Consider the following 14768-nt stretch of genomic DNA (forward strand, 5'->3'; position numbering starts at 1 on the left):
CTTCTGTTTATCTTTGAATATCAAATCAAAGGTCAATAAGTGGCGTTTGGGGTCCAGACTGGTCAGAAAATGACATACTGTATCAAGGGAAGACTATTACTGGCATGTATCCTGTGACTGTAGTATGTGTTGTGAAATAATAATATCGCATTGACTAGCATTGTAATTAAAAAAATAAATAAAACGATTTCACTGGCAAATGTCCTCACCTATTTTCTGTTGGAGGTGAAACAGCATTTCACACTAAAATTAACATAGGCAGCAGAGCCTGATCTTAAAGTGCTGATACAATCAGTAGTGTTATGTGTTCAGTAAATGTGCAAATGGACAAAAAACAAATAACCAAAAGTCTGTGTGCATGTGCGTCACGCATGCGCACCCGCTCATATATGTGTGTGCATGTCTGTGTGTATGTGTGTGTCTGTGCACACGCATTTGTATGTGTGTACACTGTGCACGCCTATCTGTGTATGTGTATGAGACGTGTTTGTGTGTGTGAGACGTGTCCTAATTAGTGATTTGAGGGAGTGGAGCTGCCTGAATAGCTCAGTGTTTTACAGTGGAACGTGGGAAGGGTTCATGTCCTCTCCAGATCAGTCTGTCAGTCAATGCTGACTCGAGTCAGACAAGGACCCCTTTATCCAGCTCTGCTCCACACCCCAAGAACAGTCCGCTCCACGACAAAGGGAGCCCAATCACCAGCAAACAAGGGCCATTCGGGTCTCCTGATTGGTCCGGTTTGGTCCAGTACCTAGTTTTGAGGATGTTGATTGGACAGTTGGTTTGTGTCGGCTGGGTTGACAATGCTTCTAATTGGCCACTGTAATGAACCACCGACAGTCTTTTGTCTTAAGCTGCACTCTGGCGACTGGCTAGCTCCTCGTGTACAGCTTCCATCGATGCATCAGTAAAACGCTTAGCTAGATACAGTATCACCATCATCTTTGAAGCTATGCTTTGATATTCTACGCCTGTATTGATACGTGGCTATGTGCTGCTTGTAGTAGACAAGGTGGCTGTCTGACTCCCTTTACAGTACTATTACTGTAAATACATATTAAACTCCAATCCTGCCTGCCTGGAGCTTGTCTTTAGTCAGTCCGTTTGGAATGACAGTCATATATTTATTACCTGTAATAACTCAATGGTATAAAGTATATGGGCTTAGGAGATAAAGAAAATACATAATTAAGAAATTATTTCAGAGTTACATTCTCAATGGAGAATGTACCAAACATGGAGAGAATTGTTTAGGCAAATGGTTTTGAAGAGGGGTTCATAGACATTAAACCATAAAAATAGCTTTTTAGTATGGATCACCTGTCAAGTTATACAAATTCAGACAGATTCAGCAAAGCTTTACTCTATGAATAATAAAATAATATTAAATGCTTTAATATAATAATAATAAGCTCACAGAGGCTCAGATAGACAGGTTGGCCCTCAGACATAAGGTTGCAAAATTCCATTTGAAAAACCTGGGAACTTTGGGAATGGTACAGGAATATTAAATCCTACATAATCCCAGTCACTTTAAAGCTTTCTTATTACCTGTGTTGGAAGAAGTTTCATATCTCCACGTTGGAGTCGGTAAATCCTTTCTTTCCCTCATTCACCAGAACAGGCTTCTCTGTCCTAGTGTGCCATACAAGTACCTGGTGGATGGGGGGGGGGGTTCACGTTAAAAGGGAGGAAAAGGTACAACTGTGTGTGTGAGTGTGTGAACACAGGTGAGATGCAAGGGGTCTAAAACACATGGGTTTATGAAACAACATGCATTTTCTAAAGCATTTGATCGGAAGTACATTTCATGAGGCAAAATTTAAAAGAATTTGAGGAATAAATATTTTCTTATGTGTGGAATCAAATCCACAACCATAGTGTTGCAAGCACCATGCTCTACCAACTGAGCTACACAGAACAACTATCAGATCCTCACCTTAGTGCAATTAGCAGCCTTGGGCTCCAGGTCATTCAGGGTGACCAGCTCACGCAGTAAGCTGCTCTCCTGGTATCCTCCCTTGACTCCCCGCAGCTTGAAGTAGGCCTGAGGTTTAAAGAGAATGAGGCGGAGGTTCACCGCAAACCCAGCCATGTCTATAGCAAAGGGTCGGTGGGGGTCAAACACAGTCTTCCATCCATACACCTTGCCCAGGGTGTTGACCTGAGGGGACTCGTAGCGCAGGCCGCCCACAAAGGCTACAGGCCACACCGACACCTTCCTCGTTGAACGCATCTACACAAGAAGAAGGAGAGAGAGGGTTGTTCCCATAGAGATTTGTATTCTACATGTAATTATATGGTTGAGTCATTGGTTGGAGAAGGATTGCTATGTGATCAATAAGTATTGATTTTCCAGTATATTATATTAATTTATTTTATCATGCACAAATAGGCAGGTGTCAAGTGATGCCTATGTTTTTAGGCTGTGCATTTACCTAATGTAATACTGTAAGGATTCATGTTATTTATGTCATTACACAGTTAGTGTGCACTGAAGCCAAAAATGTAGCCTATTTTGGTAACTCAAGAGGAAACAACTCTGTACTGCACAACATCTCTCCCTGTTCCACTCACCTCCTCAAACAGCTCCAGACTGTAGGTGTTGTCATCATCTGCAAAGTAGACGATACCTGGCTGGCTGTGTCTATTGTTGGAGCTGAAAGTCTCTCGGAGCCAGCGCAGGGCCAGGTTCCTCTGCATGGTTCCCCGGGGTATCCTGGGTTCCCTCGTGTCCCCACGCAGCTTATAGTTCCTGGGTGTCTCCACGTTGAGGTGAGTGTAGTTCAGGCTTGTTTTCCGGAGAAGCCTGGTCACCAGCGGGGTTCGTCGCTGAGAGTCCTCCACCAGGATCCAGTGCAGGTTAGGCACGTGGAGGAAGGTGTTGGCCAGACGTGTCAGCTCTGCCTTCTGGACCGGTCGGCTGTAGGTTGGGGTGATGACGTGGAGGGTGGGGATGACATCAGACCAGGGCGGCGGGCGGCTGTAGACGTATTCGGTGTGTACCACCTCCACAATGTCCTTGTTGTTTTCAGAGGAGCAGGGCTTCTTGAGGGTGAAGGTGTTCCGGGAGTCTCGTCGACTCTCATGTCTGTCATCTAGGAGAAGGGAAAGAAAGCTGGTGTTGTTGGTATAATAAACAATTATAGACTGTTTAGGAATTGTACGTTTCCAGAAAGATGGTCTTCGTAGAGAGTAAGGCAACATCTAGTCGTACAAATAGTTGTACATAGTTGTACAGTTGTACAGTTGGACTTAGCCATATGTTATGGAGTAAATTTTATTCAAAGGTTTGAACAAACGTATCATTCTGAAATCTAGTGCCATGCTCTTTTGCGAGACATGTGTGATAAATATAAATAATCATCACTAACTTATAAAGGAATTAAGTAGTTGTCAGACTAATACGAGTCAGTTTAAGGTGTGAATCCGAATAGAGAAATACACTACATGACCAAAAGTATGTGGACACGTGCTCGTCGAACATTTCATTCCAAAATCCTGGGCATTAACATGGAGTTGCCCCCCCCCCTCCCCCCCTCCCCCCTTTGCTGCTATAACAGCCTCCACTCTTGGGGGAAGGCTTTCCAATAGATGTTGGAACATTTGCTGCGGGATTTGCTTCAAATTCTGCCACAAGCGCATTAGTGAGGTTGGCACTGATTTTGGGTGATTAGGCCTGCCTCGCAGTCGGCATTTCAATTCATCCCAAAGGTGTTAGATGGAGTTGATCTCGACAAAACATTTCAGTATGGACCTCGTTTTGTGCATGGGAGCATTGTCATGCTGAAACAGGAAAGTGTCTTCCCCAAACTGTTGCCAGAAAGTTGAAAGGACCAAATTGTCTAGAATGTCATTGTAGGCTGTAGTGATAATATTTTGTTTCACTGGAACTAAGGGGCCTAGCCGAACCATCAAAAACAGCCCCATGCCATTATTCCCCCTCCACCAAACTTTACAGTTGGCATTATGCTTTGGGACAGGTAGCGTTCTCCTGCCATACGCCAAACCCAGATTAGTTCGTCGGACTGCCAGATGGTGAAGCGTGATTCATCACTCCAGAGAACGTGTTTCCACTGCTCCAGAGTCCAATGGCGGCGAGCTTTACACCACTCCAGCCAACGCTTGGCATTGTGCATGGTGATCCTAGTCTTATGTGAGGTTGCTCGGCCATGGAAACCCATTTCATGACTTTCCTGATGAACAGTTCTTGTGCTGACGTCGCTTCCAGAGGCAGTTTGGAACTCGGTAGTGAGCATTGTAACCGAGAACAGATTTTTATGCACTCCCATTCTGTGAGCTTGTGTGGCCTACCACTTCGCGGCTGAGCCGTTGTCGCTCCTAGATGTTTCCACTTCACAATAACAGTACTTACAGTTGACCGGGACAGCTCTAGCAGGGCAGAAATTTGACGAACTGACTTGTTGGAAAGGTGGCATCCTATGACGGTGCCATGGTGGGGCTGTTCAGTAAGGCCATTCTATTGCCAATGTTTGTCTATGGAGATTGCATGGCGGTGTGCTCTATTTTATACACCTGCCAGCAATGGGTGTAGCTGAAATAGCTGAATCCACTCATTTGAAAGGGTGTCCACATACTTTTGTATATATCGTGTAATTCAACTCTGCGGACCATACATGTTGTACTGACAGAGCTCAAATTGATAGCGACCTCATGCCACGGTCTCACAAAATGACAATTTTCCTTCACACACTGGTGAGATTTTCAGCTCATTATGAACAAAACATATCCCCATTGTCTTAAAAGTCTTGCAATAGAGAATGAAGCATATTCTGATCAAATGTTAAGTGGGGGAAAATGCCAAAAAATTCAGCTGTAAAATCAGGGACGTGTAGACTTTGTTATTTTTAATCATGTCTCTAAAGTGTACTATATAAAGAGGAGCATCCCAAAATAAGCAAAATGTTTTTCCTTTACGAGAGAGACTAACCATGAAACCCCCCTAGGTAAATGCAGGAACGACTTTTACCCTTTCGAGCAGCTAGCAAGGGGTTGATGGCACTCTGATGCCAAACAGTGATGAGTAGCGTCCAAGGCAACACGATCAACACGATGGCCAGAATGTCTCGTCTCTTCGGCATCTCCGAGGTCAAACCTGAGCCACGTCATTACCTGCAACACACAACAGATGGGGAGTGTTATGTGCTTACTCTCCTTTACACTTTTAAAGTTCCCTCTGGAAGTATCGTTTTGATATTGGCAACACATTAACAGTCTACTTACAGACATGTTAACATGTCGTTTTCCTCTGTTTTGACATACAATGATTATTGTTAGCCAATTGACCTGCTAAGGCTAAGAGGTAGGGCTGTAAGCCGTGGTTAAACTGACAGTAACTGCATGATTAATGTGCTCATACTCCATGCAAGCCCCATAACTTGTCATCAGAATATATAATCTCAGCAAAAAAATAAACGTCCTCTCACTGTCAACTACGTTTATTTTCAGTAAACTTAAGATGTCTAAATATTTGTATGAACATAACAAGATTCAACAACTGAGACATAAACTGAACAAGTTCCACAGACATGTGACTAACAGAAATTGAATAATGTGTCCCTGAACAAAGGGGGGTCAAAATCAAAAGTAACAGTCAGTATCTGGTGTGGCCACCAGCTGCATTAAGAACTGCAGTGCATCTCCTCCTCATGGACTGCACCAGATTTGCCAGTTCTGTGAGCCCTCACCCTCCGATCCAACAGGTCCCAGACGTGCTCAATGGGATTGAGATCCGGGCTCTTAACTGGCCATGGCAGAACACTGACATTCCTGTCTTGCAGGAAATCGCGCACAAAACGAGCAGTATGGCTGGTGGCATTGTCATTTTTTATTATTATTTTTTAACATTACGTACATTGCAATTCATTGCCCTGGCCACATTTGCAGTCCTCATGCCTCAGGCACATTCACGCAGATGAGCAGGGACCCTGGGCATCTTTCTTTTGGTGTTTTTCAGAGTCAGTAGAAAGGCCTCTTTAGTGTCCTAAGTTTTCATAACTGTGACCTCAATTGCCTACCGCCTGTAAGATGTTAGTGTCTTAACGACCGTTCCACAGGTGCATGTTCATTCATTGTTTATGGTTCATTGAACAAGCATGGGAAACAGTGATTAAACCCTTCAAAATTAAGATCTGTGAAGTTATTTGGATTTTTACGAATTATCTTTGAAATACAGGGTCCTGAAAAAGGGACGTTTCTTTTTTTGCTGAGTTTATATATATATATATATATATATATATATATATATATATATATATATATATATTGTGCCTTCGGAGAGTATTCACTTTTTCCACATTTTGTTGCGTTTCAGCCTTATTATAAAATAGATTAAATGAAGAAAAAAAATCTCAGAAATCTACACACAATACCCCATAATGACAAAGCAAAAGCAGCTTTTTAGAAATGTTTGCAATTGTATTAAAAATTAAAAACAGATATACTTTATTTTCGTAAGTATTCAGATCCTTTGCTATGAGACCTGAAATTGAGCTCAGGTGCATCTTGTTTCCATTGAACATCCTTGAGATATTTCTACAACTTTAATGAAGTCCACCTGTGGTAAAATCTATTGATTGGACATGATTTGGAAAGGCACACACTTGTCTATTTAAGGTCCCACAGTTGACAATGCATGTCAGAGCAAAAACCAAGCCATGAGGTCAAAGGAACTGTCCGTAGAGCTCCGAGACAGGATTGTGTCGAGGCACAGATCTGGGGAAGGGTACCAAATTTTTTTTACAGCATTGAAGGTCCCCAAGAACACAGTGGCCTCAATCATTCTTAAATGGAAGAAGTTTGTAACCACCAAAACTCTTTCTAAACTGAGCAATTGGGGGAGAAGGGCCTTGGTCAGGGAGGTGACCAAGAACCCGATGGTCACTCTGACAGAGCTCTAGAGTTCCTCTGTGGACATGGGAGAACCTTCCAGAAGGACAACCGTCTCTGCAGCACTCCACTAATCAAGCCTTTATGGTAGGGTGGCCAGACGGAAGCCACTCCTCAGTAAAAGGCACAGGACAGCCTGCTAGGAGTTTGCCAAAGGCACCTAAAGATTCTCAGACTATGAGAAACAAGATTCTATGGTCTGATGAAACTAAGATTAAACTCTTTGGCCTGAATACCAAGCATCACGTCTGGAGGAAACTTGGCACCATCCCTAAGGTGAAGCATGGTGGTGGCAGCATCATGCTGTGGGGATGGTTTTCAGTGACTGGGAGACTAGATGACTGGGAGACTTTCCGGATCGAGGGAAAGATGAACGGAGCAAAGTACAGAGAGATCCTTGATGAAAACCTGCTCCAGAGCGCTCAGGACCTCAGACTGGGGCGAAGGTTCACCTTTCAACAGGACAATGACCCTAAGCACACAGCCAAGACAACGCAGGAGTGGCTTCGGGACACGTCTCTGAATGTCCTTGAATGGCCCAGCCAGAGCCCGGACTTGAACCCGATCGAACATCTCTGGAGAGACCTGAAAATAGCTGTGCAGCGACGCTCCCCATTCAACCTGACAGAGCTTGAGTGGATCTGCAGAGAAGAATGGGAGAAACTCCCCAAATACAGGTGTGCCAAGCTTGTAGCGTCATACCCAAGAAGACGCTATGTTTCGATAAAGTACTGAGTAGAGTAAAGGGTCTGAATACTTATGTAAATGTGATATTTCAAAATGTCTAAAAAACAGTTTTTGCTTCGTCATTATGGGATATTGTGTGTAGAAGAATACTATTTAATTAATTTGAGAATAAGGCTGTAACGTAACATTGAGGTAAAAGTAAAGGTGTCTGAATGCTTTTTGAAGGCACTGTATATATTTATTTCCCTTTTTTAATTTTAACCATTTAGAATTTAAAATTTTAAAATTTTAAATAAAAAATTTAAATTTAACCATTTACATTGCAGACTGAATTAAAATACAAATGATCTAAGCTCTGAATATGGATTTAAAAAAATTAAAACCACAATCCTGAATTTGTGTTTTAGCCTAATGGCAGCCCCATCATTTTGCTTCTCAGAAAACATGCCCACATTGGCACAAATGTTGTCCCCATGTAGGCTGCCAACATTGGGCCAATGTGCCTTTGCTGGGCTAGCCTGTGTTGGGCTGATGTGGGATTGCTGTGGGCTAGCTTGTGTTGGGCTGGTGTAGGCTTGGTGTGTGCTTGCACCATGGCTTCATTATAAAATGTTGAACCTAAAGAATCAGTGACAGTGATTCTCCACTTTTCAAACGGGCTAGATTTATCCAGTTCATAGATGGATGGGTGTACCCATGGTGGAGCTAGCTGCCATCTAACGGGCGACCATTGCGGCAATGTTAAATCTGTTTGAATTCACCACATGCTAACCCTCCATTGAGGTTCTGCTATAGCTCCCAGACGGGTTCTGCAGAGATAAAGCATTTGCAAAGGAACCTGCTGCCCCTTCAAAGCCATTGTACCCTAGAAAATATGTCAGAGACGGCTGCAAGCTTTCATTTCTTTCTGCCTTATAAAAAAGGCAAGCTGGAACACTACATATAAAGAATAGCTCCTACTGCTAATGAGCTGAGAAAGCATAAATTGGTTGTATTCCTAGGTTTTTGAATGACATCTGATGTTTAAATCGTTATTGCGCAGGTTCAAAGCATTAGTACTTCCCTCTCTGTGCAGATTATCTAGTTTCAGTTGACTACTTATACTATTGGCAGCTGGTGGAAGGATAAATGGGGAGGACAGTAAACCCTAAATCTGAAAATGAGGAATTATACAGAGCTGTAAGCATAGAAATGCCAGGTGTTTCTTAGATCATGATTCATGATGTGAAATCTGCGGGGAGATCTCATTTTAGCAAACTTTACAGTACTGTCGGCTTAAGGTATTACTCTCTGACTTCAATCTAGTAGTATAATCTGGTTTGTTTCAAATTAAAGGGATAGATTATGTAAGGAAACAATAGTAATTTGGGTGAACTATCCCTTTAAATCCACAAGTATGTTTGACTTAAAATAATTTCCGTGGGTTTAAGGAAATTAGTCTGCCTCATTCTGTCCAGCGCTACTCACGTGCAAACCAACCAACCAACCAACTGATGATGCAAGGGAACACGCCCAGCATTGCTCCAACATGGCACTACATGGCAAGCCTAAAGCTGACACACTGTGCATTATGATTATGTAATCAGTTTGATGTGGTATTAGAGCAACCATGACTAATATCTATATTCATTGTTAAAGGGAAATTCCACGCTTTTTCAACATTAAATTCAATATATTCAGCACCACCCCAATATCAAATTGTGAAAATGGCATGTTTTGTAGTAAAAAAGATAGAAAGCAAAGTGTTTCCGATGACATAATCCGGTGACACTGATGACATCATCTGGTGTGCATCATGTGAAAATATAAAATGTTACTGTTTTAAGCAGTTATTTGATGATAGTATATTAAGTCTAGTTTTATTTACAAGGAGGATTTAATCATTATAATTTCCACTAATTTACAAGGGAGGCCAATTTTTCACTTCCTACCTGGTCCAGCTTCCACTGTACAATTAGTAACAAGATGTACACTCATCTTGTAAATGAGGACCCTGGTCTGTAACTTCACATCTGCTACATCTAGAAAAGCTGCCTGCCTGCCTGACCTCAGAAGAGGTGCAGGGGGATTCTCAAGTACTTATTTTTGTTTACAGACTCCATTTTGCGTGGTAAGCAAAGCACATACCATGGATGTCATTATGTGATTGGACTGAGTCAAGACAAAACCATGACCTTGTTCTTCCTCACTAAACAGTGATGAAAAGAGGAACAACAACAACGACAGTGTTTTCTCTTGTGTCAGTATTTTAAGGCATGAATGGACTGTAAAGTGTATCATACTGGGATAATATAGCCACAGGTCATAATAGGGGTATTATTAAAATCTGCAAACAAACTTGTATTAAAAATCTTGAGCTTAAAAAGCCAGACAAGCAGAGCCAACCCAGTGTAGATATATTAAATGTTTATATTCATGATGTGAACTCAGCTTGTTTTACATGCAAAGCTTTTCTGAGTGACAGAATAATATCAAAGCACATCACATAATACAAAACCCCTCTCCGAGGACATTGTGATGGAATGAGAAAACCCCCCAACACACAACATTTACATTATCTGATTTATCTGACAACAAACCAACTTACTTTTTTCATTGTTACTCCCTCGTTACGCTTACTGTATTGATGTTTGTAAATGCTCACTACCTCTTATGTGCTTACTAGTGACGCCAATTAATAGTTACACCCTTTTCAGCTTTGTGATGCCTAGATATAGTAGATGTGCAAACTGAATCAAACTGATAAGTACTGTAGATATAACAGTCAGGCCACTTTTTCAAATGCTTGGCAGCTCTGGAGTTTGTCCTCTGAATGCCATAGATTTGGGGGACTGACAGCAAGTCTCACTGCATGCTCCATGGTGACAGAGACATCACGAAGAGTCTTGCATGCACGCACGCACGCCCACACACACACACACACACACACACACAACACACGACACACAAGATCACACAAGCACACCACACACACACACACAAACACCACACACAGTCACACACACACAAACACACACACACACACACACACACACACACACACACACACACACACACACAGTGAAGGAGCTGGACAAGGACCAAACCATAAATCACACTGGAGGAAGCAGGGATCCTTACTAATGGAAACCACTGGGGTTGGCCTTGTTACATGTGGGAATGGCCCGGTTGCTGTAAGCAGGCCACCCATAAACTCTGGTTGGACCATGCGGGTGGTTCAGTCTGCAAAACATTTGTGGGTCTTTTAATAATCAAATGCGGACACTTATCAAGGCAGCCATATTGCCTCTGCTGTGAGCTGCTTGTGGCAATACTATACAGGCTGTCAGCCACGAAGTCAATGGGATGGCTGTAAAGTCAAATTGCCATCGACAATGGTTGTGGTACAGTAGGACACCTGGCAGTAGGACAATAGGACCCGGGAACAAAAAAAACCTCATTCATTAAATATGAATAAATCATTACCATATCATTAATGGAGACATTCCCCACAACCTTGAGTTCATGTATATTACCAGTATACAATATGGGTGGATTGCACAGGAGACTGCTGAGGGGAGAACGGCTTATAATAATGGGCGGAACGGAGCAAATGGAATGGAATCAAACACCTGGAAACTGTGTTTGATTTATTTGATACCGTTCACTTATTCCACTCCAGTCAATACCACGAGCCCGTTCTCCCCATTTAAGATGCCACCAACCTCCTGTGGTGGATTGTAGATTGAGGAACCAAAAGGGTCATTTTGCTGATGAATGTATCCTGATCATAAATGCATTCATGTTGTGCAGCTCAATCTCATTAAACTGAAGTCTAGACTACAACAATATTGTTATATGTAAAAAATCTAGAAGCCAAGATAGGACCTTAATACTACAACCATTTTTTTTAAAGCTTCAAATTGAAATAGAGCCAATCCATTAAGTCAAGACGAAGTTCAGATGTACTCTCTTAATTTGATCACGGGCAGCATGAAATGCACATTTTTGTCTATTCAAGGTTTAACAGGAGGGAAAGAAAAGGGGGCTCATTTAGCACTTAAAAAGATTGAAAGCTCCTTGTCATCTATTTAATGAACAGCACCAGTTCACCCAAACTAAATATACAGTTGAAGTCGGAAGTTTACATACACCTTAGCCAAATACATTTAAACTCAGTTTTTCACAATTCCTGACATTTAATCCTAGTAAACATTCCCTGTCTTAGGTCAGTTAGGATCACCACTTTATTTTAAGAATGTGAAATAATACTAGAGAATGATTTATTTCAGCTTTTATTTCTTTCATCATATTTCCAGTGGGTCAGAAGTTTACATACACTCAATTAGTATTTGGAAGCATTGCCTTTAAATTGTTTAACTTGGGTCAAACATTTTGGGTAGCCTTCCACAAGCTTCCCACAATAAGTTGGGTGAATTTTGGCCCATTCCTCCTGACAGAGCTGGTGTAACTGAGTCAGGTTTGTAGGCCTCCTTGCTCGCACACGCTTTTTCAGTTCTGCGCACACATTTTCTATAGGTTGAGGTCAGGGCTTTGTGATGGCCACTCCAATACCTTGACTTTGTTGTCCTTAAGCTATTTTCCCACAAGTTGGTAGTATGGGTCATTGTCCATTTGGAAGACCCATTTGCGACCAAGCTTTAACTTCCAGACTGATGTCTTGAGATGCTGCTTCAATATATCCACATAATTTCCATCCTCATGATGCAATCTATTTTGTGAAGTGCACCAGTCTTTCCTGCAGCAAAGCACCCCCACAATATGATGCTGCCACCCCCGTACTTCACGGTTGGATGGTGTTCTTCAACTTGCAAGCATCCCCTTTTTCCTTCAAACATAACGACGGTCATTATGGCCAAACAGCTCTTATTTTTGTTTCATTAGACCGATAGGACATTTCTCCAAAAAGTATTTGTCCCCATGTGCAGTTGCAAACCTTAGTCTGCCGTTATTATGGCGGTTTGGAGCAGTGGCATCATCCTTGCTGAGCAGCATTTCAGGTTATGTCGATATAGGACTCGTTTTACTGTAGATATAGATAATTCTGTACCTGTTTCCTCCAGCATCTTCACAAGGTCCTTTGCTGTTGTTCTTGGATTGATTTGCACTTTTCGCACCAAAGTACGTTCTCTCTAGGAACAGAATATGTCTCCTTCCTGAGCGGTATGACGGCTGCGTGGTCCCATGGTGTTTATACTTGCGTACTATTGTTTGTACAGATGAACGTGGTACCTTCAGGCATTTGAAATTGCTTCCAAGGATGAAGCAATTTTCTGGCTGATTTCTTTTGATTTTTCCATGATGTCAAGCAAAGGTAGGCCTTGAAGGTAGGCCTTGAAAATACATCCACAGGTAACACTCCAATTGACTCAAAATATGTAAATTAGCCTATCAGAAGCTTCTAAAGCCATGACATAATTTTCTGGAATTTTCTAAGCTGTTTAAAGGCACAGTCAACTTAGTGTATGTAAACTTCTGACCCACTGGATTGTGATCAGTGAATTATAAGTTAAATAATCTGTCTGCAAACAATTGTTGGGAAATGCACGTGTGTTCATGGACAAAGTAGATGTCTAAACGACTTTTCGCAAAAACATAGTTTGTTAACAAGAAATTTGTGGAGTGGTTGAAAAACGAGTTTTAATGATTCCAACCTAAGTGCATGTAAACTTTCGACTTCAACTGTAATAGATAGCTTCTGATATCAAAACACTCAGACAGGGGTCTTTTTGTGTTAAATCCCAGTCTCAGTGGGGAAATCCACAATGTTGTCGGCATTAACGGCGATCACATGGTGGGAGTAGGACAGGAAAGATGCTTTAGGTTAAGGTTATAAATATGTCAGCATGGAATACAGTGGATTGTTGTCCATTTTAAATGTTAAAGAGAAAGTAGACTAATGTATTAGTTTTAATATGTGAAGCGCACATACAGATGCAGAATTTTTTTGCATGCATACAGCATGACATCATGGAGTGTTATCAGTGCCAATTATAAAATACAATAATTACTGTGATTGTTTTTAATTAAAATTGTCAAAAAGAAACAAAAATAGATGCTTAGCAAAGAGCAATTTCTCAAGCAAGAATTTTGATAGGACTGTTTGGGAATGGTCTGAGTGGGGAGGGGAAACTGAAAACTTCTGTTATTAGACAAAAGATTTGGAACTCTTTCTTATTGATACATTAACTAATTTGCTGCATGGTGATGTCACCATGGAAGGCCAAAACTCCATCCCACCAAAACAGGCTCAATTTCAGGCAGTCTTTTCAAACAGCTCTTACACTAAACAGGCATCACAATTTCACAGTATCATTTCAACCTCATAGTATGGAAATATATATAAAACACAGGAAAATCACATTTTTGACTGCACTGGTCAGTAGGAACCAATCTCTGTGTTCCCATGAGTGGTCTGCATGGGCATCCAAGCAGTTACAGAATCATCATTATAAATACTACCTATTTGTGCCAAAGACCTATACAGCAGTTACCACATGACATGTAGTTCTCAGGTCAATCCAATTGGATCAGTCCCTGAACCTGGACAGCAGGTTAAACATTCTTGACTTATTGAGATCATAGAAATATAATCTCTAGAACAGACATCCCCATTGGTGTCAACACTCTGTGATGGTGGTCATTATTTTCCTGTGGTTGAGATTGGGACTGATTCCAAGATAAGAGGGAAATCAAATGCAACAGCAACTCAAACATGAATGACTCGTCATACTCACAAGGACATTGGATCTGCTGCTCTTCTCAGGGAGGCAAATCCTGTAGTGTCTGGTGATGGTGCGATAGTGTGTCAGACGGGACCCATTAAGTCAGCTTCCTCCTCTCTCTCCAGTGAACTAGACAAAGTGATTTGCCACACTGAGGAGCTATGAGTCTGAGCAGGCTGATCCGGGCAGTGCGTTCGGGCGGGAGTATTCGATCCACGGGCAGCAGGGTACTCTTCCTCAATGCCAGCCCCTGTGGAGACAGAAGAGGTCATCCCTCTGGAAGAATGCTGCTTCTCATTCCGAAAACAAAGGCTGTGATTGTTGAAAGCTGACGGAATGAGAAGGGGGGGGCATGGTGGGACAATGGAATAAATCACGTAAAAAATGTCACAGCCCTCTGAACGGAATTTTAGGGATGAGGCATTGAAAAACAAAGAGAGTGATGCA

At 41.9% G+C, this 14768-nt stretch overlaps 1 protein-coding gene across 2 annotated transcripts; it reads right to left on the bottom strand.

The window, feature by feature from the left end:
* Positions 1-160: 160 nt before the first annotated feature.
* Positions 161-14567, bottom strand: LOC111951046 (galactosylgalactosylxylosylprotein 3-beta-glucuronosyltransferase 1). Of its 2 annotated transcripts, XM_023969021.2 has the most exons (6): positions 14334-14567; positions 4991-5133; positions 2578-3098; positions 1940-2236; positions 1552-1655; positions 161-751 (listed from the first exon to the last, which is right to left on the bottom strand). In XM_023969021.2, the coding sequence occupies exons 2-5, from the start codon at positions 5100-5102 to the stop codon at positions 1569-1571; spliced, it is 1017 nt and encodes a 338-aa protein (XP_023824789.1). In that variant the 5' UTR covers positions 5103-5133; positions 14334-14567; the 3' UTR covers positions 161-751; positions 1552-1568. The 2 variants fall into 2 exon arrangements, with proteins under 2 accessions (XP_023824789.1, XP_023824788.1); XM_023969020.2 differs by having other exon boundaries at positions 161-1655.
* Between the last annotated feature and the right edge of the window lie 201 nt (positions 14568-14768).

The sequence above is a fragment of the Salvelinus sp. IW2-2015 genome, linkage group LG23, assembly GCF_002910315.2.
Source record: "Salvelinus sp. IW2-2015 linkage group LG23, ASM291031v2, whole genome shotgun sequence".
In the NCBI taxonomy this organism is placed as follows: domain Eukaryota; kingdom Metazoa; phylum Chordata; class Actinopteri; order Salmoniformes; family Salmonidae; genus Salvelinus; species Salvelinus sp. IW2-2015.

Excerpts from the sequence above, each read along its gene's own strand:
- LOC111951046 (XM_023969021.2), bottom strand. The coding sequence starts at position 5,102 with ATGCCGAAGAGACGAGACATTCTGGCCATCGTGTTGATCGTGTTGCCT. Across the intron at positions 2,237-2,577 it reads GTCTGGAGCTGTTTGAGGAG|ATGCGTTCAACGAGGAAGGT; the intron begins GTGAGTGGAACA and ends CTTCTTGTGTAG. Across the intron at positions 1,656-1,939 it reads AGGCTGCTAATTGCACTAAG|GTACTTGTATGGCACACTAG; the intron begins GTGAGGATCTGA and ends CCCATCCACCAG.